A 27578-nucleotide genomic window follows, 5' to 3' on the forward strand; every position below is an offset into this window, starting at 1 on the left:
TCATAACCAGTGTGTGTGTGTGTGAAGGTGACTACAGTGGAAGGAATGTACACACTGACAGGTTTGTGCAGCTATTCTTCTCAGGACTCTACATTGACTTCCATTCATTTAAACAAACTAAAAAATGTGATGACTAAATTTAACCATGACCAGCTAATGACCATAACAACAATTCAAGTCTTAGTCCTAAACTTAATCAAGTTCCTCAGAAATGAGGTTCTGCCTCAATAGGACCATGAGGACATTTAAGAAAAGTGGAGACAGCTGCTGGCGGATAATTGATGACAATCCTGTTCATCTGATAAAATATAACTGTTCTGTACAATATTTTCAATAAAATAATTTTCAATTTAAATATGAATTATTACACGTATTCATTTCAGTCCCGAGATGAAAAGACTGAAAAGTTGAATTGTTCGCATTTTTGTTCTCTATAAACCTTTTAAATCCAGTGATGACTGGACTATATTTAGGCCACAGTGAGCGGTCACTTCAGTGTCCAGTCATCCGCAGGTCGTCTGGCAGTGAAATCACAGCGTCAGATGGTCCGTGAAGTAAACAAGAGCCGAGGCAAATGCTAACGCGGCGCGACATCACACACACGACTCAAAGGTCGTCATCAACAACAAAATGAAGTCGCTTCTTGTTTTAAATTAAAAACACTTAATTCTTTCACTCATACTAACCTTAACCATAACTACAATTCAAGCCTTGGTCCTAAACTTAAACCAGTTCCTCAGGAATGAGGTTCTGCCTCTTTAGGACCTTGAAGACATTTTTCGAAAAAATTTAAAAATACTAATTATTCTTTTAAAGATTTAAAGACTTTATATGGCAGGTTTTTGTCATGATGTCACCATGTTTTAGATGAAAATTATTATTATTTTCAATGTACTACATGCAAAGTACATTTATCCTTGTTGAATTACATGTCAATGATTGTGACAGTGCCATTTAGTGGAAATAGCATTATGGTATATTATTAGATAAAAAATAATGCAGAACTCAATATTATATACACAGAAAAGGTTATCAAATACTAAAATATAATAATAAACATTTGGATGAAATAAAATGATGTTTTTGCAACATTTATCAAGTTTATGAGCCGGTTCCCTTTTCTCCTACAGTGGATAAAATGTAATCGTTCACCAATAACTGCAGTGGAATTTTATACAGAATTTTAAACTTTTTTTCCAAAAGGTAATGAAATACTTAAAAAAAACCTAAACATGTTTAATTTTAACAATATTTATCAAGTTATGTGAGAACAAAATTGCCAGTTTCTTTTCAGAAATCAGAACAGCTGATGGTCGATATTTGATTCCATACATTTTGTCAGTTTCCTGGTCCTTTTCCCTCTTGTTATCCCAGTTGTTCTCGATTTTCTCTGGAGAGCAAAGTCTCTGTGTAAGCTGCAGTACCACCTGCAGCCACATGACCAAACACCTCCCTCCCTCCTGACAGGGTTTTATGAGCAGATGAGCCATGAAAAGAGCAGAGTTATAAAAGAATGGCGTGGGCTTTTGAATGTCACATCGTTTCTGTGTGGAAGAGAGAGAGAGAGAGTGTGTGTGTGTGTGTGTGTGTGTGTGTGTGTGTGTGTGTGTGTGTGTTAATTAAAGCGAGCAAATGAAGAGGAGAGAGAGAGTGTGTGGCTTTTAAACACAGCGGAATAATGAGATCACTCGCCCAGAAAAACACAAGAGAGAGGAAGAGGAGGAAAATAAGAGGCAGATTCGCTGTTTTTAGTTCAACGAGTTATGATGATAAAATCCTAACATGAGTGTAATTATGAGCTGCTGCTTGTTGATTTTTATCTGGGTTAAACAAAGTAAATAAATGCAAATAAATAACCAGAATGTGGAATAAGAATATGTTCAAGTCTTTATCTCACTGTTAGACAGACTTTTCCATCAGGAAACTTTGTAGTTTGTAAATCAAACCAAAGTCCATTGAGAAAATCAGTGATTTTGAAATCACAGCATACTCCGTCACTAAGTTCAAATGTCTTATTTCGTCACTTTGGCATTTAAAAATCCTTTGTTCAGATTTACCTCAGTGACACAAACTGACCACAAGAGGCAGAATTGTTCTGTCTAAGGCCTGTATGCAGACAAAAGCCTGAGTTTAACCAATCCCTGCCTCCCCCTCATTTTGTAACATTACTTGGTTTTAAGTCTCTGTTTTATGGCCCCATACAAAAGCAGAAGACATTCTTCATTCTCTAATTCTCTCTTTTCTCTTATTCTCTTATTCCTCTTATAGTCTTTGTGCTGGTTTGTTCTCTGGCCCCGAGGTTCATGGCTCCGACCATAGCCTCCGGCATGCGGCTCTCATCCCATCCTTCCACAACTGAGATGGAGACTCTGCAGCCGCCAGCTATCATCCCTCCGCCCGTGAGGATCGCACCTGGGCCGACACATCCCTCCATACCTGACGCCCCAACTGCTTCCACAGAGACGCAGAGGATCAACATCTGTCTGCTGTGAGCCAAATAACAGCCCGTCCACACTTAAAGCTAAAACACGGCTCCAACGAACTGGACCGGACCCACGGACGGACCACGTGCGTGCGTTCACAGTCACTGCTACTGCGCCCCCACCACTTTGGTCCCAGGAGTGGGAGTGGCTTCGCTCGGCCACCAACAGCGTCACTCCCTCCTCTTATCTTGCTTATCTCCTCCTGTTTCACTAACACACACACACACACTGGTGTTTATGTTGTATATAGCTTGTGTGATTTTTTTTTTACTTTAGCAAGTAAGATTTATTGATTCAAATGACTAAATGATCATAACGCTTTAATGTTCATTGACTTAGATCATCCAATTAGCCTTGGATATTTAATTAGGGTGAATCAAATTGTTTAATTGATTCTTGTTATTTGATTTAATAAATTGTTACTTTTGATCACTTAAAGGGACAATATGTAGTATTTATGGGTTTATATGACCCAAATCCACTTTTTTATACATATTATGTGCTCCTGCATTGTCTAGTCGCTGTATTATATTCTTTGTTTCATTTTCGTAGTGTTTCAAAAAGTCATGTAAAATAACATGGTCGCGGACCGCGGTTGCATAGCCACTGTTAGCAGCGAGACGCCATGTTTCTACGGGAGCCTGTAAGGACAAACGCGAGAGAACAAATCAAGCGTCTCTTTACTTGTAGCAGAAGTCCCGCCTCCTCTCTCTCCGCTTCGTCTGCTACGGCCGCGGTAGCTCGCCCTCTCCCTCGCCTCACGAACCTCATCTGCTGACACGGAGAAAGACGACGAGGACAACATTTGACCTGCTGAGGACACCGTAGCGCTCAGGGAAGGGAGGGGGTGAGCAGAGGAGCAGTTCTTTGTTGTAAATTTCAGCCTCTCCTCTAGATGGCACTATAAACTACCTACTTCACCTTTAAAGGAACGGTTTTCATTTCATTTCATTTAAGTTTTATCTCTGGTGGGGACAAGGACTTCCCCCCAGCAACTGCGTCTCCATGGTAACCGAGAGGGAGAGTGTTTGTTGTCTAGAGCTCAAATTTTTGTCAGCAGATGTTCACGTTAAGCTATTGTGTGATGCTTATTCCAATATCAATCATTTTGGAAATGATTAGCATCCAGAACTGTCGTGTGCTTTATAGATAATTAGGATATACAGTGAAACGCACAACTTTGATCATTTTTGCAGTTATCCCGTGCATCACAGCGCACAAAAACTTTGATGCAGTTTGCCTCAACCGAGACGTCTTATGGGCTGCCCTCGTCAGCCTCCACAACCGGGAGAATGCTGCACTACCCAGTCGGAACCAGGTCACCAATTGGTAGCCTCTACACATAATTGTAATATAAAACTGTCCGGACTCTCCTGCGGCACTGTCGAGGTTGATGATTTTAACGTGCATTGCACTCGCTCACCAAGGGCGTTTATGCTCCTTATGTGGGAAAATTGTCAGAAAAGCATTTGGTTTTAGTCTTCATTTATACTCAGTCACTCCTGTGAGCTCTTTCAGCAGTTGTGGTCGACTAAAAGCCTCAAATGCATCAGGAGAAAAATGTCGAGAACACAGCAACGGATCTTTGGGAATTTGTGTCCGTCCACAGGCATCTTCCCACTTCTTTCTCCTCTTCTTGTCAGTAGTAGAGCAGTGTAAACTCACATCAATCCCCTTGTTGCCTTTTGACTGGAAATTGCATCCAAAAGCAGCACAATGTGGCATTTTACTTTATAATTACTTTAACTGTGTGCACGTAAAAACAAACACTATGTCAATAGATATTCTACCAAGTGCAACCTTTATACGTCATCGCCCACAGAGTGCATTGTGAGCTGAAAGCATGGTGTCCTATGTATGTCAAAATATGTACTTGATATTATAGAATATTATAGATAATATTTTATGTGTTTCTTACAACATATTTTAGTACAAGAGAACAATTGTGGCTTATTAGGGCCTACAAGTCTTCATAGCTGGGGTTCCTTTTAAAAACCGAGGTTTAAACCTAACCGTGAGTCATAAAACAAAGTTTGAACCGAATCATGGGTTTGATGAAACATTACACCCCTATGTGATTGAAATTAACCCATTAAAATTAAAATCAACGATTTTCTCTATGGACTTTGGTGTGAGAGAGTAAGTGGCTACAAAGAAACAAAAAAATGGGGGGGGGGTGGATGGAGAGGGGAAAACATAACGTGTTACCTTTGACATCATCTGCTGAAGGCCATGGAGACACACGTAGGTGGAGCTGTGCACACACACACACACACACACACACACCCACATAATCAACACTGATTGATGATTTTAAAACACAATATTTTAATATTTTAGAGTCACTTACACTGATGGTGAAGATGAAGCTTCCTCTTGAAGGCGGTCAATGTCCACAACTATGGAGGGTGTGTGTGTGTGTGTGCGCGCGTGTGTGTGTGTGTGTGTGTGTGTGTGTGTGTGTGTGTGTGTGTGTGTGTGTGTGTGTGTGTGCGTGTGTGCTCACTGACCAAAGTGCACCCTCCCTCAGACATTTCATACCAATGCTTCACATCACACACACAAGGACAAACAGGAGTGTGTGTGTGTGTGTGTGTTTGTGTGTCCATACGTTACTGATCTGCTCCTGCGTCCTCCTCAGCCTCTGCATCTCCGGAGTGTCGGACACGATGCTGAAGCCTCGTCCTTTACTCTCCTCAAAGTCTTTCTTATATTTAACCTGCAGAGACACACAGATATTTATTAAAGGCACATTCCCTTTAAATTAGTCACACAACATCAATGTGACCTCTTGGTCTTCTGTACACCGCTGGCCACAACCCTAAAATCAAATGACATTTTGTCAATTCCATGTATTTTTTACACAATATATATAATATTCAGCGTAATTAATAGGATGATTGTCAATGCAACAGCCTTTAAAACCAAGAAAAGTCATCACAGATACTACTTTATCCATGTCAACATATTGAGATATATACACGACATCGTACACACACATATAATATCAATTTTAATTATCCTTAAATCAGTACAGTTTAATATATAAGAGGCTTTCAGATTGTGGTGATATTTCACTGCAAACATTGTGATTATTGGCTATTGATTGTCATGAATGTGACACTTTTTACAAAAATTCTCTCTCATAACCTTAATTTACATGAATTATCTGCTCCAGTTAAAACTTCAAATTAAAATTTTTTTACACAAACAACAAACGATTGAGTGAATGAATGAATGAACTATTTATCACAGGGATGGAGAGAGGAGATGAAGTGAGAGTGAATCTCTGCTGTGTTAACTGGTTATAACTGGATTTTTATGAGAACGCACACACACACACACCACCTGACAAACAGCACGTTATGTACTGCAGACTGCTGAGTGGACATCTGTCCTTGTTCGGACACACACACACACACACACCCAGGGACATATGGCAGAGATATGTGTGTACGTGTGTGTATGTGTGTGTGTGTGTGTGTGTGTGTGTGTGTGTGTGTTGTAAACTGAAAACCTTATTACTCAGAGCATCCAAATGTATTCAAATACAGTCACAGACACTACAATCAAACAATCAATCAATGAAGTCACATAATCAATGATTGCATATTATTGATCCAAAATTTAGCAGCTAAAAGATAATAATAATAATAATAATTAAAAAGAAAAAACTACAACAACAGAAAACACTAAATATACCAAAAAATTATTAATTAATTATTCTTAAAACTCTTTCCTGGTTTTATTTACATCCAAAAAATATTCCTGTGCCTTATTTAGTTTTACTTTGTTTAACATTATTAAAAATTTAATTTTCCTGCTTTTATATTTTACCAAACAGGTCCAACCATTGATGTGCAGTGAGGTCCATGAGGAGGCACTCACCTGATGCACAAATATATGAACCCAAAACTGAAGCTTATATTTCAATGTTGACTTTAATTGAAACATTTAGTTGTTTTAAAAGCTTTTAATTATGCTTCAATCAATTCAAATAGTCCATACTGTTCAACAATATAATGGCAAGAAAAGCAAAATAATATTTACTAATATATGGTCAAATTAGATTTTTTGGCCGATCTGCTTATTTTCTTTATTGAAAGTTGTGTTTGGTCTTACCTTTATATGTCTTTATATTATAAGTCCATGCACATAATCATTCTGCATAGAAGGAATGACGCTCTTTGAACATCCACACAGTTTTTTTTCGAGTGTACCACTCCTTCTTTCCCGTGATCTTTAGTTATTATTTAGTTATTGCCTTTTGTTTTGATTGAAAATCCAGATTTGCACATTTTTTGATTAGGCGGATTGTAAATGCAATATAAAAAAGAACAAAGAAGATGATTGCAGTGCTTCCTGTTCATGGCGGTGGCCCAAGAATCTGAGGGCTCAGAGGCGCCCTCTGCCATGAGTCAGGCGTACTGTTCATCTCACCCAGTGAGGTTTTATGTTTAATCTGCGAGCCTAAACACGTTACAGAAATACAGTTCATACATTATTATGATTCTGGAAAGACAGCGCATATAATAAGAGTCATTGAAATCATTTTATTTTATGATATACAGAGGGTTCGCGAAAGACTAATAGCATCACGTGTCTCCTCCCTGTATTTGAACTGGACATATGGACATTTTGCAAAACTTAATTAAAAAAAAAATAATAATTTAATTGTGGATTAGGGTGGAAAAGGGGTAAATAAATACATACCAGCTGATTACGTTAGTGTGAAGCTGTACCTGACTCTGCAGCTCGCTCTGTTGTCTCAGTCTCAGGTTCTCTGGTGTGTCTGCCACGATGGTGAATGACGTCTTGGGGTAATGTCTGAGAAAAAAAAAACACATTCAACTTTTATTAATTTATCTACATTCGCAACAAGACATTTGTGTCGTTCTGTAAACCACTCACTCTCCCACACCAAACCCCATTGAGATAATCAGAGATTTTAGCTCACAGGGACACAGGAGCTGCTGGTCTACTGCTGCCTCTTGTGGTCACTTTGTGTCACTCACTCACTCAAGACATTTGAACTAAGTGATGGAGGACTTTGGTGTGGGAGAGTGAGTGGTTTACAAACTTGGTTTTATTTAGAACAAAGTAAACATCTGACGTACAGATAACTGTGTAAATACATAAATACAAACACAGTTTCAAAATACCCTGAACTATTCCTTTGATATTTATCCTGTATTTGTCAGAAAATCAGCTGCGTCATGATTTGTATCATCAGCCGGATAAAGATATGACACATGACATTTTACAGCATGGACAAAAACGTTATTCAAAATAAAGGTTCAGTCCTTTGATAATAAAAGCTGTTTGCAATGACGTCAGCAGAAACAATGATCCTGCCCTGACCTCCATTATGTCACTTGACCTTCTGTTGTCAGGATAATGACTGGTGTGTGTGTGTGTGTGTGTGTGTGTGTGTGTGTGTGAGGAGGACAATAGATGTGCACTGCTGCTGTGAAATGAAGGTGGAAGAGTGTTTACAGGGATTTTTATTCAGACCAGGAATAAAATAAGTCCAGAATTTGTTTTTAAGGGAGTACTTGAGAGTCTACGACTTATAGACACACACACACACACACACACACACACACACACACACACACACACACACACACACACACACACACACACACACGCACACACACAGACCTCTAAATCAGCTATGGATCAAAATATTTGTTTGGTGATATATCGTCGTCCTTCCTCTTGTGATACGATAATCTTTGAACCAGGGCAAATGTTGAGATTTTAATTCACAAATGAAGACGCTCTGAAGTCAAATATGTGCCAGTTTCACTTGCGTCACTACTTCATGTCTCCACATGTCGGCGCTGAGGGGAAACTTGTGTGGAAGTGACCTGGCTGAGGAAAATGGAGTTCACAGCATAGACTTTATGAATTTTGACATTCTCTATGTTGTGAATAAACAGAGAAATCCTGCACTTTTAACTTTCTTCAATTGGACAGATGTATGGTGATGTTATTGGCATCATGGACCATGCATCGTATCGTCAGGTTCCCTGTGATTCACACACACACGGCACGTACACAATCAGACCGTATTTCCTTTTATTTCAACTGGCTCAGTTCATTCTGTCTCTGTTTCTGTTGTTATATCTGTAATGTGTACAAATGTCTTCTTCTCTGTTTTTGGTGTAGTGTTACAGCGCCACTTACAGTCCTGGCATATGTACTTCAGCGTTTTGAGTTGTGGGGGTTACTTCTGTGTGGACGCATATATTTCTTGAAACAATGCTGTGTTTACAGGGAACAAGAAAAAGATTGTTTAAGTCTTATTTCCTACCGTTTCCCGTCTGGACGTGGCCTCAGTGACAGGCTGCACGTGGACCATAGGCCGCAGGTTTGACACCTCTGGTTTAAAGTGTTCAATCAACCTAATCTGCATGTTTTGGGAAGATGGGAGGAAAACATTTACCTGCCACCGTCCACACAAACACATTTCAGAGAAATCTGAAAACACTGCAGGCTCTGTTTTACTTTGAAAAAGCAGAGGCTGCAGTTAAGTCTGTGTGTGTGTGTGTGTGTGTGTGTGTGTGTGTGTGTGTGTGTGTGTGTGTGTGTGTGTGTGTGTGTGAATCATCAATCCCAGCAGCACAGTTTGACCACTCTGCTCAACTATCCTTCACTCTCCTCCTCTTCCTCCCACTCATTCCCTCTCTTTCTCTCTCCCACACACACACACACACACACACTCTTCCTGTAGAACAATAATCTCTGTTATTTCCACTAGAGTGTTGTTGAATTAATAATGCATTTATTCATCTTTCTGTTTGCTCCATAACAAAACGATGATGTTCTCAAATGTCTCCACAAACACAAAATGCATCAGTTTTAATGATTTCTTTGTTTTATGAGCAAAGAAACCAGACAATATTCACATTTGAGAAGCTGAAAAATCACACAAACTGGTATTAATTATTTAAAAGAGATGTCGTGGTTACCAGCTTTCAACAGTGCTGTCTCTAAATTCATCAGATTCCTCTGTTAAATATTGAAATTTTAAAAATTTCCTTTGCTAAATGTTGGTGATAAACGCATGTTTTCAGGATTTTTGAAGTCTTTTTAACTGACAGTTACAGTTCAGCATTGTTCATTTGGATTCTTGTGTCGCACTCATGACTCTTCAGTGACGAAGCTCTCTGACCGATCAGTGAGATTTGGAATTACGAGTACATTTTGGAACCATAAGTAGATTTTGGAGTCTTTTTAACTGATCTACAGTTGGACATTGTTGGCTTTGACTCTTGTGTCGGACGACAAGCTCACGACATCTCAGTGACGACACTCTCTGACCAATCAGTGTCCGCAATCTGTTGATGTCACATTTTAGTATCGGCTCAGCTGACCCTCGTAAGAGAAGGAACTAAAAAAAAAAAAAAACAGGTATCATCACTGATGGTCGTGCTGAGTGTGTACTACAACTGTGTAGTGGAAAACCAGTACAAAGTGGACGTGACCTTAAAGTGGTCAAACATGGGTGGGGCCACAACCCTTATGGGGTTCACACTGACATGCTGTCGTAATGACCGGACTGTACCATTTTACTCTGGTACCTTTTGTTTGTTAAAATTAGAAAAGCAACAAACAAAACTCCCTTCAGTCTGTGACGTTTTTACTGTGACATGTTTTTACTTGAAATAAACTGTTACTGTGTTTCTGTTTCAAAATAAACTGTTATTGTGTGCAAAAAAATAAAAGTCATAATTCTGATTAAAATAATTTGAATAGGGCTGTCAAAAGATTAAAATTTTTAATCAGATTAATCACAGGGTAGCTGTGGATTCATCACGATTAATCACGATTAATTACCATTCGTAAATATGCCAAAAAAATTCTAATTTTCTCTTTATATTGTTGTAGGAACGGAGAGATAAATAAAGTATGTGAAAATATAAATGTAAAGAACAAAAAAATACTGTAAATAACTTGTAAAAACCTATACAAACTTAGTAAAAAAACTACACATTGCACTGTAAATTACTCACATTATAAACAAAATATAAAGTATAGAAGTTAAATAGTTTTCTTACTAAACCACAGCAGGAAATTCCTCATCATCACTTTGAAGCACTGCTTCTACTAGTTAGCGTTAGCATCAGCTAGCATACTGACGCTAATGTTAGCTGCTGTCTGTGTCCCCGTTAGTTAGAAAGTAACTGTTAATGTTATGATTATATCATTATCTGCACCAGTAGCGCCACTTACAACTGTGTGTCTTTCTTTCTTTTTTCTTCATCCTCTTTTTTTCTTCCTCTTCTAACTTCCTGATTACTCCTCTTCATTTTCCTTCAGCTTCACACAGGTTAACGTGAGGAGACGTGGGGCCTCTTTAGGGAGGTTTCCTACTGAGATGTCATTGTTGTTAAATGGAGACGGTGATGCAGCTGCTCACTGATGCATTTAGGCTCCGCGTGTCGGGAGCCCCCCTATCGGCTCGGGGCCCCAAGCAGTTGCCCGCCGCCTTGCCTGTTCATAAACTGCACGTCTACCCGTAGCGCGATGAACGTGAGAATGTGCGTTAATGCGTTAAAAAAATTAACGCGTTAATTCCACAAATTAATCATCCTGCGTTAACGCGTTAATTTTGACAGCCCTAAATTTGAATTCTTGGATTATGGTAAACTTTCTTCCTAAAATAAATCTGAATTCTGAGATGACAGAAACAACTAGCACTGCGAGCGGTATTAACGGGTTCGAGCTTGAATCTTGAGCTCGTCTCACATTCATTCACTGCCCGCAATACTTTACTTACTGTTTTTTAATTATCAGCGCCGTCCCTGCGCATGTCAGGTTATGGAGGCAAAATAATGTTTTACTTCCTGTTTAGTGACATGTTAAGGATAGGTTCCTGGTCTCACATATCAAGTTCTGCGCATATCGGACAATATACAGTAAAGTTTCTGTTTGAAATGGCTGACTTCCTGTTGGTCAAAGGCATGTCCATTAACATGTTCAGGGAAGTTCCCTTGACTAACATATAATGTTGCATGGAGGTCGGGCAATGTACGGCTAAGTTATATTTGACTTCCTTTTTCGGCTGTTCCACTTCCTGTGAGGAGGTCGTCTTTTGCTGACATGTTCAGGGCAGGTCTGTGGGTAGGGTTGATACAACAATACCTGTTATAGCAGCGTAAAGAATTGTGAAATGTAATGTTATCTCCAACACCCTGGGGGCGCTGTTTTTTAAATTCAATATTTTCATATAGACTTCTTCAGGGTCGGACTGTGATCAATCCAAGGAAGTTTGGTTTCGATTGGAACAGGATTTTCTTATGTTATAACAATTTGTCTTTCTGTTGCACAGTAAAAGTCATTGTCCACTTCCAAACTACTTTCACACGTAAATTTACCCGAGGTCTCGAACCCTGACTATGAGACTGAAGTCTGAGAATTTTTTTTTATCTAATGAGTTCATCCTGAAAACTTCCTCCAGTGATTGTTTGTAAAAGGTTTGAAAACAGACATGGTGGAGACATTGTGTTATCTCGTCTGTCCTTCTTTCTCCTCCATTTCTTACATTCTCTTTCATTTCACTTTCTTTTTGAGTCCATTCAGTTCACTTCCTGTAGAGGTTTGGACAGCCTGTCCCGAGACCACACACACACACACAGGTTTGTGCAGCTATTCTTCTCAGGACAAGATCTTATCCGTTCGAATGTGATGTGATATTTGCCAAATAAAAAGTTACTTGAGGTGTTTTCTGACCAGAGGGGTAGAACGAGGGGGATTCTTCTTTTCAAAGTGTAGCCTCATGCTTTTGCTTTCTTTAACACACTTACTGACCCTTTAAACTTCAACCAAACCTTAGTCTAAACCAGTGGCGGCTCCTGAAGAACATTTCAGGGGGGGCAGTTTTTTCTGATAATGATTAAGGTGACCCATACAATAGGTGCATAAAGCAAGACAGTATCAATGTGTTGTTAGATGATTAACAGTCCTTCTTGTGTCCACTAGATGGCGACTTGATAAACAAATATTATTTACAGTAATCTAATTTGGTATGATGTAAAATAGCTAAACAGGACACAGGATGTGTCCAGCAACCACATAAAGACAGGGGCAGCATATTAAGTCAAGTATTTATTAACTGACCAAGGATCAAGAGCTTTCACAACCTTTACCAGATACATACAACAAACATATGACAAGATAGTGCAGTCAAATTATTCATTAAGTGTAAAAGAAAGTGCAGAATTGGATCTTTACATGTGTTACTAAATGCATCTTACAATACTCTCTTATTGAAAACAAACAATGTTAGCAAACGAGCTAACGAACGTAGCTTCAAATGACTGCTGTCCACTGCTACGAGCCATAAAGCATAAATCGTGAACTCTGTGGCTCTGGTCAAACTACGTGAACTTCAAGATCAAGTGCTGGGACGATTAAACCAGCACAATCCTCCGTGTATTTTTAAAACAGTGAGCTTCACTTAGAACGCCACCATCAGAGAGTCGAACAACTTATCCAGAGACATGAAGTGAAGAGAAGTTATCCCCTCCTCTCTTTGCTCAATTTACATATGGCGCAAGCACGTTAGTGCATGCACATAAATCCTCATTAAAAATGCATTGGAGAGTATGTTTTTTGAAAAAAAAAGTTGTTAACACGAGAGTCAATGGGAGAATTTTTGTGCGATTCTTCACGTCAATGTTATCGGCTCAGAAGAGGCGGAACCATGAAACGTGACTTGAATCTGACAATTCTGATTGGACGATGACAGATAATATGTCTAGAACACTGATAATAACTACCTTTGCTGGCAGAGGCGACTGAAAGGAATATTAGTACTAAAGATCTTTGGAATTGCTGAGGAAAAAAATTCTCTTTCTCCTCCTAGTTGGGAGGGCGTCGCCCAAATCGTCCTTATACACCATCCACCCCTGAACTAAACTAAAACCAGCTCCTCCATAAATGGCTTTCTGTCTCAATATGAGGACTACTGGTCCAGACAAGGTCAGTGTTTAAGGTCCTGAAGAGGTGACAAATACACACACACACACACACACACACACACACACACACACACACACACACACACACACACACACACACACACACACACACACACACACACACACACACACAGTGCATAAACTATTTTGGTCTTAAGTTTCACTTCACCTGCTCCCGTTGCTACTGGCAACCATGGATGCTTTGTTCGTTTGGTGTAACCCAATCCTTTCAAACAAAGACGGGCTCTGTGTGATGTGTCTCTCTCTCTCTCACACACACACACGCACACGCACACACACACACACACACACACACACACACACACACAGCGAGCCAAGGTAACCCTATGTTGGCTCGACAAACAATTCAGGACAATCACTCAGTCGATGTGGAGGTCTCTGTCCCTCTCTCTCTCACTCTCACACACACACACACACACACACACACACACACACACACACCTGCCTCAATGATCACATGAGTTAATGATAACAGTAACACACACACACACACTGAGGGGAATTTTAAACACACAAAGACAGGATGTGTTGTATTGTATTATTGGAAACAGTTCAAAAGACACTGTGTGTGTGTGTGTGTGTGTGTGTGTGTGTGTGTGTGTGTGTGTGTGTGTGTGTGTGTGTGTGTGTGTGTGTGTGTGTGTGTGTGTGTGTGTGTGAAAAAACGTGCACAAGCAGCACTGAGACACATTCTCCGTGTGTTTAGGACCTCTTTCTGTCATAACGACTAGAAGTCCTCATGGAGACCAAAACCTGGTCCTAATGAGGCAAAACCTCATATCTGAGGAGCTGGTTTTTAGTTTAGGACGAAGATTTGATTGAAGTTTAAAGAGTCAGAACGTGTGGAAAAGCTTTGATAAGACGCGACCCCCAACATCCTGCTGCTATCTTGTCAAAGCCCCGCCCCCAAAACGTAATAGAAGCACAAGCGATGTTGAACAAAAGAACGTTAAACGATGCTTTATGCTTTTATGCAACGTGAGAAACATTTTTTTAATTTTTTGTAAGATTTACGTAAAAATGTTTAAAAACAGTAAGTAAAAAAGAAAAATTGTAAATACATTTTTTTTTCTCTTTCTATTAAAGCGGCCCTAGACCGGAAGTTCCTATTAATGCTGTTTTTTAGTGTGTATCTGCGTCATTACCTTGTTTATGAAGCCCTGAAGGTTCTAAACAAACAGTTCAGCCACTGCTGAAAACGCTGTGTTTTATTGTAATCTCGGGCTCAGTGAGATCTCTGAAAATCCCGTAATAGTTACGTAAACAACGGTTCTCCTGAAGAGCAGATCCTCCGGCTCCGGGCACTAGTCCGGGCACATCCGGTTGCGTAAATTGAACCACAGAAGAAGAATAACGTCCGTTGTGGAGGTGTTTCACGAGCGACAGTGTCTTCTGACTCTGGGTCTGACTCCGGGTCAAAGGTCATCAAAGGGACTGAGGCGGGGAGTCTTGAAGAAGTTATTTTAAAACACTGTTAAAACTATGTTTTGATAATGAGGAGCAGTGCATCCACCGTTCCAGAGGGGGGCGCTGCGCTTCTGAGAGCTGGTGTGCTGAATAGTACTGGCCAATGAGAAGACTCTGTCTTCAGGGGGTGAAAGTTCACTTTGAAACATTGAGGCTGACGAACAGCGTCAGAAAAGAGGATTTCTATCGGCTCGTTTACAGCAACTAGGAGGTTTTTGAGCATAAAAACAAGTTAATGTATGTAAGTAGACCTTCATAACTAACATTTATGTGCAACAGGACCACTCTATGTGACCTTTAATCACTTCACCCTACGGCGTGAGAGTGAAGTACTGTTTTGAGTGGCTCTGTGTGTCTTGTCTGGGCTTCCTCACTTCCAATTGCCAATATGACCGACAGGGGGCGCCATAGGCTTGTTGCATGAATGGGGTGAAATCTGCCATCTCTGATTGCCTATTTTTAACAACATTTACCACTTTCTCAAATGTTTGGTATTTCGTATATTTATAACTGATGATTTTGTACGTTTTTTGGGGCAAATTCAGTGCAACGTATAGTAAAAAATATATATATTTACAGAAGTCAAGTTTTAACAATTACAAAACATTTCGTGGGATTTTGAAATCGTGTAAGTGAAAGTTTTTGTTTTGCAACTTTTAATAACGCATGCAATTGACTATATTTTGTAAAAATTTGTGGCAATGAAAGTAAAAGAAAATTGTGAAATAAATATTTTTAACATTACATTAACTTCTATGTACATGACATTTATAACATTGGTCATTTAATTGTAACACTTTAAAATCATGTTATTAAACGTTTTCATTCAAATGTTGGTTTTATAACGGTACATTTTCAACTTTCTTCTTTTATTCTTTTTAAATTGTCATGTTTCTTGGAACACTAGTTACATTAGTTTAACAGTTTCCTCTCAAACTATATTAATGCTCATTTTCTCAATAATGTTAGGTATTTTTGTGACAGGAAACTTGGCCTAGTGGTGAAAGTTGTGTACTGCAGCACAGGGACACATTGTGAGGTTTGTCTGTAAACAAGGTTGGTCAGAGCCAAGTGTTTTGTGAGCACACACTGATTTTCATCAGCAGGGAAAAAGTAGGATGGAACAAGGCCAGACTGACCAACACGCACACACACACACACACACACGCACACACACACACATTCAGCTGTCACTCTTCCTCCTCCTCTTCCTCCATCTCTCCCTGTGATTCACCACAACAGCCTCCATGTTTCTTTCTGTCACGACAGTTGGTGAACAAACGTCGTCGCCTCCTCCTGAACTTCGTCTCACCACATGAATAGTTTGACTACGTGTTGTCTGTCTGTGGTCCATTTTATATAATATATATAATATATATATATATATATAATGACTAATAAAAGAGACTGAATCTTTAGCATTTTATTGGATGAAACAGATACTGACAAAGTTTACTTTGTGGACATGAAAAAAATCCCAATATATCACTATATACATATATATATTTACTCAGTATATCAAAATATTGTGATAATATGTTGTGATTTAAGTATCGCGCTAATATTGTATAGTGACTTAATTATCATGATAATATTGGTTCTGGTTCTAAATATCGTGATAATAGATGACTTAAATATTGTGATATAAATAATACCATGACTTAAATATTGTGATAATATTGTTTTGAGGCTTAAATATCGTGATACAATCTTTTTACGATTCAAATATCATGATAATATTGTACCCTAACATAAATATGGTGATATGGTATCCCCTCTGTGATCACCTGTTTCACCTGTGTCTTGCTCATCACAGCTGTTCATCGTCTCCCTGATTCCTCAGTGTATTTAAACCCTTTTCCTTTGTCTTATTGTGAGTTTGTCGACCATTTAACACATACTTTTTGAGCTCTCCTCTCCATCCTGGATTTTCTGTCACTTAAAGGTGCATTATGTAACAATGTGGCCAAAAACGGTTACTACACTCAAAATCAAAACACTGCAGTGAGTCGTATCCGCCTCCCACTCCACCCCTCCCTTCCAGAGTCGAGGTTGCCAGAGCGGTTGACACGTAACTCCGTCAGCAACGAGCGAGGAGCGAGCGTTTTATCATAAATGAGTGGCTCTAAGACACACAATTCTGTTCTCTCAGTAAAGATCAAGATGTATAATAAATTATGGTAACATTAGCTGTTGACTAGGGATGGATATATCAGATGGAATAACTTTATGCATGATATTTGACACAATTGTCCTTCATTTTTGCCTCCCCTTTTACAATGTTATATAGCAGGGCTGCCAACTTCTGACAAAACCTTAGTGAGACATCGTGGCAAAGGAACATATACAATTTCATATTCTCAAGAACACCGTCCACCAGCTCATCCCGGGTCATCCCTGGCTCCAGCAGCACAACTCCATCATCAACTGGTCCAAAGGCATTATCACTAACTAGAGGGAGGGCTGCAACCAGGGGTGTTTCTCACCTGTCCCTCTGCTTCCCTCTTCTAGGTCTCCGCTGGTTGCTGCAATGTCTCTTTCAGTCACCTGTATTGAGTATCGTGCCCTTAGTAATCTCACCACGTTATCCACTTCCCCTCATGTCATCTGCATTCTAACTCCTCAAAGGAGCCAATGTCTCCAGACTCCTGATACACTCCCAACTGTGCTTTCAAGGAGCATAAACGCCGATTCACCTCTGCACCCATTCTCCCTCACCCCTAACCTCACTGTCAGTTCGTGGTGGAAGCTAATGAAGATCCTGGAGCGGCTGGTGCTGTTTCATCTTCACCCTGTGGTGAGACCTGCGATGGACCCACTGCAGTTCGCCAACCAGCCCAGCATCGTGGTGGAGGACACTGTCATCTACCAGCAGGACAGAGCTCTTTCTCACCTGGAGAAGTCTGGGAGCACTGTGAGGATCATGTTTTTTGATTTCTCCAGTGCTTTCAACACCATACAGCCATCATTTCTGAAGGACAAGCTGGAACATGCAGGTGTGGATCCTCACCTCACATCCTGGACTGTGGATTATCTGACTGATTGACTCCAGTATGGGAGGATTGGGGATTGTGTGTCTGACATGGCTGTCTGCAGTACAGTCGCCCCGCAGGGAACGGTTCTGACTCCGTTCCTCTTCACTGCAGACTTCTCCTACAGCTCCCCCTCCTGTCACCTGCAGAAGTTCTCTGACGACTATGGAATTGTCGGCCTCATCACAGATGAGGACTACAAAGGGTACAGAGAACTTGTACAGGACTTTGTGGACTGGTCCCTGCGGAACCGCCTCCAGATCAATGTGGGGAAAACTAAGGAACTGGTGGTGGACTTCCCCAGGAGATAACACTTCATCACCCGTGAACAACCAGGAAATAGACATTGAGATGGTGACATCTTACAAATACTTCCGTGTTCACATTAATAATAAACTGCATTGGTCTGATCATGCTGCTGCACTCTACAGGAAGGGTCAGAGCAGACTCCACCTGTTGAGAAGTTCTTTTGGATTGCAGGGTGAACTCCTTAAGACCTGTGAAGACCTTCTACGACTCAGTAGTGGCATCAGCCATCTTCTACGCAGTGGTCTGCTGGGGCAGTGGTATCACAGCTACGGACAAGAACAGGCTGGACAGACTGATTAAAAGAGTCAACTCTGTTATTGGACGTCCCCAGTGGAGGTGGTGGGAGAGAGGAGAATGGCTAACAAGCTATTATCACTGATGGACAATCTCTCCCACCCCCTGCAGAACACCATCACAGCACTCGGCAGCTCCTTCAGTAACAGACTAAAACATCCTAAATGTCTGAAGGAGCGTTATCGCAGGTCATTCGTCCCTGCAGCTGTTAGACTGTACAACAAGCACTGCCCTCAGTAGACCACACATAACCAGGCTCCTCATCCCATGTGCAATATACTGTCTTTTTACAAAAGTGCAATATAAACATATAATACCACATGCTCAATCTCTGTCTATAAAGTAAATATCTACTGTATACTAACCGTAAACTAGCCGAGACCGTTTTAAAACGCCTGCTCGCTGAGGAGAAAGGTACTGACAGCGGCATAAAAACAATTAAAATGTGTGTGTGTGTGTGTGTGTGTGTGTGTGTGTGTGTGTGTGTGTGTGTGTGTGTGTGTGTGTGTGTGTGTGTGTGTGTGTGTGTGTGTGACTCTCCATCCGTGTTCTCGTAGTATTTAGGTTTATGACATAAAGTTGCTAGATTTGTCACTGTTTTTAAAAATAAATGTAAAAATCACCAGGGGTCTGTAAAGTCACTGTAAAGTCATACATATCATACTTGCCTGTATAAAGGAGTTTATTTATTATTAAAGCCGTATATAAAATAAACAATAATGATGATAATAATATTGAAGCAAACCATCCATATCGGAATTGTATCGGTATTGGAAGATATCCAAATTCAGGTATCAGATCGGAACGGAAGTGCAAATAAGTGAATTGGTGCATCCCTACTCTCTTATCTCTTATCTTATTGACTGATCAGTTCAGTCTGTGTGTGTCACTTGCTGCCGGCCGCTTCACGCTGCGCTGGGCGAAGAAATAAAGTCAGTTAAACACTGTTGGTTTCTTCCGAAGGAGCCGACATTAAAACTATTTTGGTTTTGTAAATTTCTGTCAGTCAGCTGGTGAAGGCAGGTTATCCAGCTGCTGTCACTCAGCAGCCAGCAGCAGCTGACACACACACACTGAACTGATCAGTCAATAAAGATACGCTATATCGTATTGTGGTGTCTGGAGAGTCGGTTTGTTTGAACAGTCATTAATTTTATCCTTCACATGATGCGGGCTGAACCAATCCCAGTCGACATAGGGTAAGATGCGGTTATATCACATGATCCATGTGAACACTTTGTCCAGTTTTCCTCAGAACAGGAAGTGGATCGTTAACAACGTGAGGAAACAAATGTTGAGTTAAGAAAAGCTTTATAGTGTAAAAGAATAAAAGAATTTAAAAAAGCGCCGTCACTGCAGTTTCACTGCTTCACTGAGAGTCAGCAGAGTGTGGACGTGAGGACGTCTTCATTAACACAGAGGACAAGAGACGGAGACAGTGTCCTCAACTCATCTTTATCACAGTGGCAGAGGAGGAGAGAGGAGGACAGAGGAGAGAAGGAAGGAAAGGAAACACTATCATTTAAAATTTAATTCAGATGAATTTTGGTTTGGGAGAAAAAAATCGAACATTTAAAGCTCCCATAGAACAGAAGTACCAATTAATGCTGTTGTTTTGGTGCTTATCCACCATTACCTTGTTTATGAAGCCCTGAAGGTTCAAAACAAACAGTTTAGCCACTGCTGAGAACCGCTACAGTCCCTTTGATGACTTTGACCCAGAGTCAGAAGACACTGTCGCTCGTGAAACACCTCCACAACGGACGTTATTCTTCTTCTGTGGTTCAATGTACGCAACCGGATGTGCCCGGACTAGTGCCCGGAGCAGGACGATCTGCTGTTCAGGTGAACCATTGTTTACGTAACCGGACGGGGTTTTTTCAGAGATCTCACTGAGCCTGAGATTACAATAAAACACAGCGTTCTCAGCAATGGCTGAACTGTTTGTTTAGAACCTTCAGGGCTTCATAAACAAGGTAATGACGCAGATACACACTAAAAAACAGCGTTAATTGGAACTTCCGGTCTAGGTTTGCATTAAAACAATGTTTTGATAATGAGTAGCAGTGCATCCACCATTCCAGAGGGGGGAGCTGCGCTTCTGAGAGCTGGTGTGGTGCACTTCCAGGTATTGGCCAATCACAACAGTCTGTCTTCTGGGGGTGAGATTTCAGTCTGAAACAGCGCGACTGACAAGAGCTTCAAAAAGGACAGATTTCTATTCTCATTTACAGCAACTAGGAGGTTTTTGACCATAAAACAAGTTAATGTATGTAAGTAGACCTCCATAACTAACATATATGTGGCCAGCCATGGCAAAACCGGTCACAAGTCTACCGAGGTACATTTTGAGTTATTTACAGATTCTGAAAGTGTGATTTCAACAATGTCCAACACATGCAAATCAGATAATATTTGAAGAAGATATGGCCATTTGAATGTAGGCACTCCTCAAACTGCTTTAAGGAGAATTTTAGCCTCAAAGATTTACACCTTCTGAGAGCAAAAATACAGAATCATCACATTTACATAGAACAACCCCCTCCTGGTCTAAAGCCCAATTTATACTTCTGCGTAGGTTACGCAGAGACTCTGCGTCGACGCAGAGCCTGTCGAAGAGCCTCTACGTCATTTTCGACTGCACGAAATATTTTTTAAGTGTCCGTCACTCCGTCAAGGGACAACGGAGACGGCAAGAGCTGCGATTGGTCCTCAGGACAGGCCGAGCGAAGCTGCTCTGTGCCGGCTCACAGTGAGCACCGAGCGTCCACAGAGGCGGAGCTGATCCCCGCCGATAACGCCGCTGCCAAACTATAAATACGTCATATCTTAACACACACAGCACATGTTTAGACTCTAAATGGCCAATTTCTTGCCTCAAATTATCTTAAAACTGCGTTCCATGACACAAAAAAGTGAGAAACGGCTACTGTTTCAACAACAACAGTCTTTCTCCCTCGGACACCATTGCTCACTGTAGCCAAAAGCACAACAACCTTGCGCAGCGACCCCTACTGATCGGGTGGGAAATTGCAGCGCGTGTCCGTCACCACGATGCAGAACTATAAAGGCTCAAGGCGTCTCTGTGGTGACGCAGTCGGAGAAGTATAATGTGGCCTTTAGTGATGGAGGCAGCACCCTAAAGATGCCGTAAACTTAAGCTGGTGTAGATTTCATGAGCAGCTTCGCAAAAAAATGGTCAGTGAAGAGCTTCAGGAAACATTAGGTCAGGATTTCAGGTTTTCAGTTTTTGCAGTGTCAAGAGGAATAAATAACCCTGACAGAGTTTCAGTGCTCTGCTGTGACATTCTCCAGCAGAGGGCAAACTCTCTAAAGCCATTAGCTGCAGAGTGTGAGACAGTCAGGACTGCTGACCTGAATTAACCCACAAATCTGTGGACACGGAGTGTGTGTGTGTGTGTGTGTGTGTGTGTGTGTGTGTGTGTGTGTGTGTGTGTGTGTGTGTGTGTGTTGCTTTTCAAATCTATAACATAAAAGTGACATTTTATGGAACAATAATTATCAGTTGCAGATAGAGCTACTTATATAAGGATCCGTAGATTATTGTCTGATGTCTTATTGACAAGATGTTTGGTCCATATAATGTTGAAAAATGATCAAACCTGGGAATTAGAACTTTTAAGAAGCTGAAAAATCACAGAAACGTGTTATCGTTATAATTAATAAAACAAATGTAGTAATTGATTCATAATCAATACATTTCAGGGCAGAGACTGAAACTGTCCTTCACTGATCAGAAAATAATCAATAACATGTTTTTCTTAAAACTGAAGCTTTGAAGCTTCAAAATTTAAAAAGAAATCTACTTCCCAATCATTTCATGAGCTGACATTTGTCTTTTTGAGTCTCTGTTGACTTATTTTCTCCATTAATCCATGAGTTAAAATATTGTAAAAAAATGGAAACTAATCGGTTTTAATGATTTCTTTGTTATTTGGAGCAAAGAAACCACAGAATATTCACATATAAGAATCTGAATTTTATTTTACTTGTTTTTATTGTATGGCTGTTACTTGTTTTACCAAAGAGTTTATGTCTTTTCACTTGTATTTATATGAATTGTATATGAATTGTATTGCCTTATTTCCATGGGGATAAAAAAAATGAACTTTCAGGAACTGACCAAGGCTCGTTTTCATGTGGTCAGCCTCGTTTACCACATCCATGCTGTTTGTTTACATAGAGAGGGGGAGGAGTGAGGAGGCAGAATCTGTGCAAAGGTCACTTAAATCTCTCTGCCATTGAGTCCACCATTGTGAGTTCAAGTGTGACCTGCGAGTGAAAAGTGGAAAACATGAGGGCATGTCACGTGACCTGCACTCAAACATCCATTCAGCACTCCACGTTGGACTCTCCCCGATGTCCCTGAACGCCTCAACGCACCGACCAAAGCAAACAACCTGCCGCTCACATGAAAACAAAGCCAGTGTGTGAACGTATGAAGAAACGCACAGTCAATAACAGTCAACCACAGAAACAGCAGCGGCAGAATGTGTATGTGTATGTGTGTGTGTGTGTGTGTGTGTGTGTGTGTGTGTGTGTGTGTGTGTGTGTGTGAGAGAGAGAGCGAGCGAGCGGGGGAGCAGCGGAGCAGGGCTGGGCTTGCGACCGAAAACCAGAGCCCCGTTTATAAGAACCTTTTCACACCAGATACGATGAATGAACATGCAGCTGCAAACATTAACTATAAATAAGTGAAAAACATAAGTGTTCATAAATAAATGGACTAAAGAAAGAAATGTATACAACACAATTTCAGAAAAAGAGCCTCATGAAATCCCTCTTATTTCTTCTTAATATAATGCAGGATAACTTCTGTTTCCTCTACATAAGAGCAAAACATGGAGCTGCATCAAATCCTATGGTTTTATGTGAACATACGACACATTATACACCAACAATGGACTCAGACATTTCTCCTGGCTATTGTTCAACAAGCATGTATGTTTTGGTTGTGTTTACCCACAATGCCCTGCATTGTTGTCCGCTTCCTGCATTTGGTTCACTTGAAGTGAACCAAGACCTATGTGAAAATAGGATTCGATTTAGAAGGACTGGTGTGAATACGACATTAAATATTATATTACATAATATATATGATCGTATAACATTGTGATTTAAAATATTGCGATTTCAAGTTTCAAGGTTTCTTCATTTCGGGTAAAATGACTGTGCAGACAGGAGATACAGCAGTCCAACAATTCCAAACATTAAATATAAATATAATACACTTAAATATTGTGATATCATATCATGATTTAAACTCATGATACGATATCACGATATCGTATCATGATATCTGCACTGAGGGTGAGATATAGATAGAAATATGTAGAGATAGCTATAGATAGATAGATAGATATCAATATATAAAGATAGAGATAGATAGATAGATAGATAGATAGATAGATAGATAGATAGATAGATAGATAGATAGATAGATAGATAGATAGATAGATAGATAGATAGATAGATAGATAGATAGAAACGTAGATAGATAGATAGATAGATAGATAGATAGATAGATAGATAGATAGATAGATAGATAGATAGATAGATAGATAGATAGATAGATAGATAGATAGATAGATAGATAGATAGATAGATAGATAGATAGATAGATAGATAGATAGATAGATAGATAGATAGATTTTGTTGTGGACTCACGCATTGCAGTACGGTTTCTTGTCGTAGCCTTTGTAGTTCTTCATGTTCAGCGTCATCTTGCAAACCTCACAGTGGAAACATCCTTTGTGCCAGTTCTGAAAATAAGTCACAAAATAAGACATTTGAACTCAGTGATGGAAGCAGCAGTGGATCAACAACTGATGTATCATTTTCAAGTTTGTGTGGGAGTGGTTTTCAGAATTCCGTTTCCTGTTGGAAGATCATGTAATACAACTGATAAACATTAGGGCTGCAACTAACCATTATTTTTGCTTTTTCGATCAGTCGACTAATCACGATTATCTTCATTAGCACCTATTTTTGGACTTGTGTTTAACCTACACACAGTGGACGCAATAACACGACATTTATCACGGTTAAATACTTGGAACAAATGATGACGGATTTCTTACAGCTTAAATATTGAATGAATATGCTCCAAATCACATGGTTGATAATTCATTATAAATGCTCGTATCGACAGGGGCTGTACGTCAAAGCAGCTTTGCCTGTAATTCACAGATTACTGCCGTAAAGTACGCATTAACGTATGTGAACTAGCGTTCGCTAAGCTAGCTTCTTCCATGATTTTCCGACTGATTGACGTACGACACAAACATACTGTATGTACTTGCATCATTAATAAATGAGCATGTGATTTAAAAATATCTACGAGGTATCAACGTTATTGAACTCACTTCTCTGCGGTACGTGATGATACAGCGGCGACGGATGATTTGTGCATCGCTGAAGTGCTACTATGGAATGATAGTTGTGCTTCACAGAGACTGCATTTAACGTGTTTATTTTCAGAGAAATGTTCCCAAACTTTTTGTTTTTTTGTAGTCGAGGTAATCGTTTACATCAACTAATTGTTGCAGCCCTAATAAACAGTAGAGTATATTTCACTTTACAGTGTATACAGTGTATTGTAGCTTTATATCAACATATATCTATTATATCAAGATATACACTCAATATATACACAGATTATTTAAAAGAAATACCACCCAGTCTTATGGAAATGTTGATCGCCCAGCCCTACAATGACCCTTCAAAAAAAGAAACGACTAACTATCCCTTTAAAGGGACTATTTCTGCTTCTCTCTCGGTCTCTGTCGCTTTCTCACTTTCTCCACATACGTCTTTGTTTCTGTGCCAGACGTCGTCTCCCACGCTCCTTTACTCTCACTTCAAACACATGAATACATGAAACCACAGAAATTTAAAATCATTTGTCCTCTTCTCCAAGTCATGAATCGTGATCTTTTTCATGACGAAGCTGCCGCTGTTGTTGTTGTTGTCGTCGTGTCATCCGACGCCTCACAGGACAGACGGCAACTGCACACTGCTCAGGATTTATTCATAATTTATCACCGTTATGCAACACACACACACACACGCAGTACGCCAAAACTCTTTCATCAAGACAGTCCTGAAATAATGTGACTCATCATTGTCTCATACTGTCGCAAAATATTTCTGTCTCGTGTGCGTGTGGTTCATGAATCACACCTGTCATGGTGTGTCTCATTAGGATAACCCAGATAGACCATTTGTGATCTCTAGAACATTCAAAAACTATGGATCTGTGACCCTCATGTGGAGGATAAAGCGGTAGAAGATGGATGGAGCGTCCAATCACAGACGAGTTTCACAGACGGCGCGTCACACGTTTATGACGTCAGTAATTCCTAAATGGACATGGAACGTTGAAAGTTATCTTGGAAATATAAAGATATTTGACAATTCTACAGCCATTAAATCTAATTAAATCAGTAGTTTAATTAGTAGTAAGTAGTTTATAGTGCCATCTAGAGGAGAGGCTGACATTTACAACAAAGAACTGCTCCTCTGCTCACCCCCTCCCTTCCCTGAGCGCTACGGTATCCTCAGAGGGTCAAATGTCGTCCTCGTTGTCTTTCTCCGTGTCAGCAGATGAGGTTCGTGAGGCGAGGGAGAGGGCGGAGCTACCGCGGCCGTAGCAGACGAAGCGGAGAGAGAGGAGGCGGGACTTCTGCTACAAGTAAAGCGACGCTTGATTTGTTCTCTCACGTTTGTCCTTACAGGCTCCCGTAGAAACATGGCGTCTCGCTGCTAACAGTGGCTATGCAACCACGGCCCGCGACCATGTTATTTTACATGACTTTTTGAAACACTACGAAAATGAAACAAAAACTATTATACAGCGACTAGACAATGCAGGAGCACATAATATGTATAAAAAAGTGGATTTTGGGTTATATAAACCCATAAATACTACACAGTGTCCCTTTAAAGCAAATGTTGTAAGTGTTTACGTCTTTACGCTCAGTGATGTAAAATCTCACCACAAACACTAAAACCAGTGATAAAAATGTAACGTGACTAAAGACGTCACTAATGTGACAAATATTATGCATAATATTGTTACAAAATTACATCAATTACGAAATGTTATGTTACAAAGAATGTCAAGAAACTAATGTTACTAAAAAAAAGACTGATATTACTAAAAATGAAAATGTTAACTTACAAAACACATCACTAATGTAACAAAAAAAATGATGATATTGTCATATGATATGTCAAAACTGATATTACTGGGGGGGGGGGGGGTAACAAAATATTATCACAAAATTACAATTACAAAATGTTATGTTACAAAAAAATGCCACTGAAGGTTACAAAAACTCTTTGTATTACCAAAAAATGTACATGCACAAGTAAGAAAATAACAGATTTTATATATATAGCGTGGAAAGATGCAGACTCCCCCTTGTGGCCGTTCAAAGTAAATCACTAGAGCTATTTGACGGCATGCTCCGCAGCAACACTCAAATGAAATATTCATCATTTTCGACATTAACTATTCACGATGACGCCAATAACGTACAGTAAGTATCGACTTGTATAAATCGTGAGAGCTTTTTATCGCGATATCGTAAGTTGTTATTGCTGTGAAAGGTGCGTCTTTGATGTCTTCTTTAACTTGAATGACTTGTGTTTGATTAAATGTTTATATTAGAAGTGTTGTTGATGTTGTTGTTGTTGTTGTTGTTTACTTTAACAGTGCGTGTGTGTGGGTAAAAGTACGCACCTTGTCCAGGCAGCTGACTTTCTCCGTCGGGTACACGATCTTCCCGCAGCGGGCGCACTGAGGGTTCATCCTCCGCAGCTCCTCCGCTCTGCAGCGGTCACTTGAGCAGCGAAGCCCCCGGTGTCGAGCACAAAGTCCCCGCGGGTCTGAGCAGTAGGTTCACGGAGGCTCCTTCGTGTTTCGTGCAGCCGCGTACCGACCGCTCTGAGGCTGG

The 27578-nt window shown here is 40.1% G+C and overlaps 1 protein-coding gene across 1 annotated transcript; it reads right to left on the reverse strand.

The window, feature by feature from the left end:
- Positions 1-5031: 5031 nt before the first annotated feature.
- On the reverse strand, positions 5032-27493 carry LOC310937514 (LIM zinc-binding domain-containing Nebulette-like; the record flags this gene model as incomplete). The annotated part of the gene is made up of 4 exons (XM_083901797.1): positions 27365-27493; positions 24286-24380; positions 7226-7310; positions 5032-5202 (listed from the first exon to the last, which is right to left on the reverse strand). The coding sequence occupies exons 1-4, from the start codon at positions 27431-27433 to the stop codon at positions 5032-5034; spliced, it is 420 nt and encodes a 139-aa protein (XP_083757923.1). The 5' UTR covers positions 27434-27493.
- Between the last annotated feature and the right edge of the window lie 85 nt (positions 27494-27578).

Source organism: Microchirus variegatus, assembly GCF_963457635.1.
Source record: "Microchirus variegatus genome assembly, chromosome: 15".
Classification (NCBI taxonomy): Eukaryota; Metazoa; Chordata; class Actinopteri; order Pleuronectiformes; family Soleidae; genus Microchirus; species Microchirus variegatus.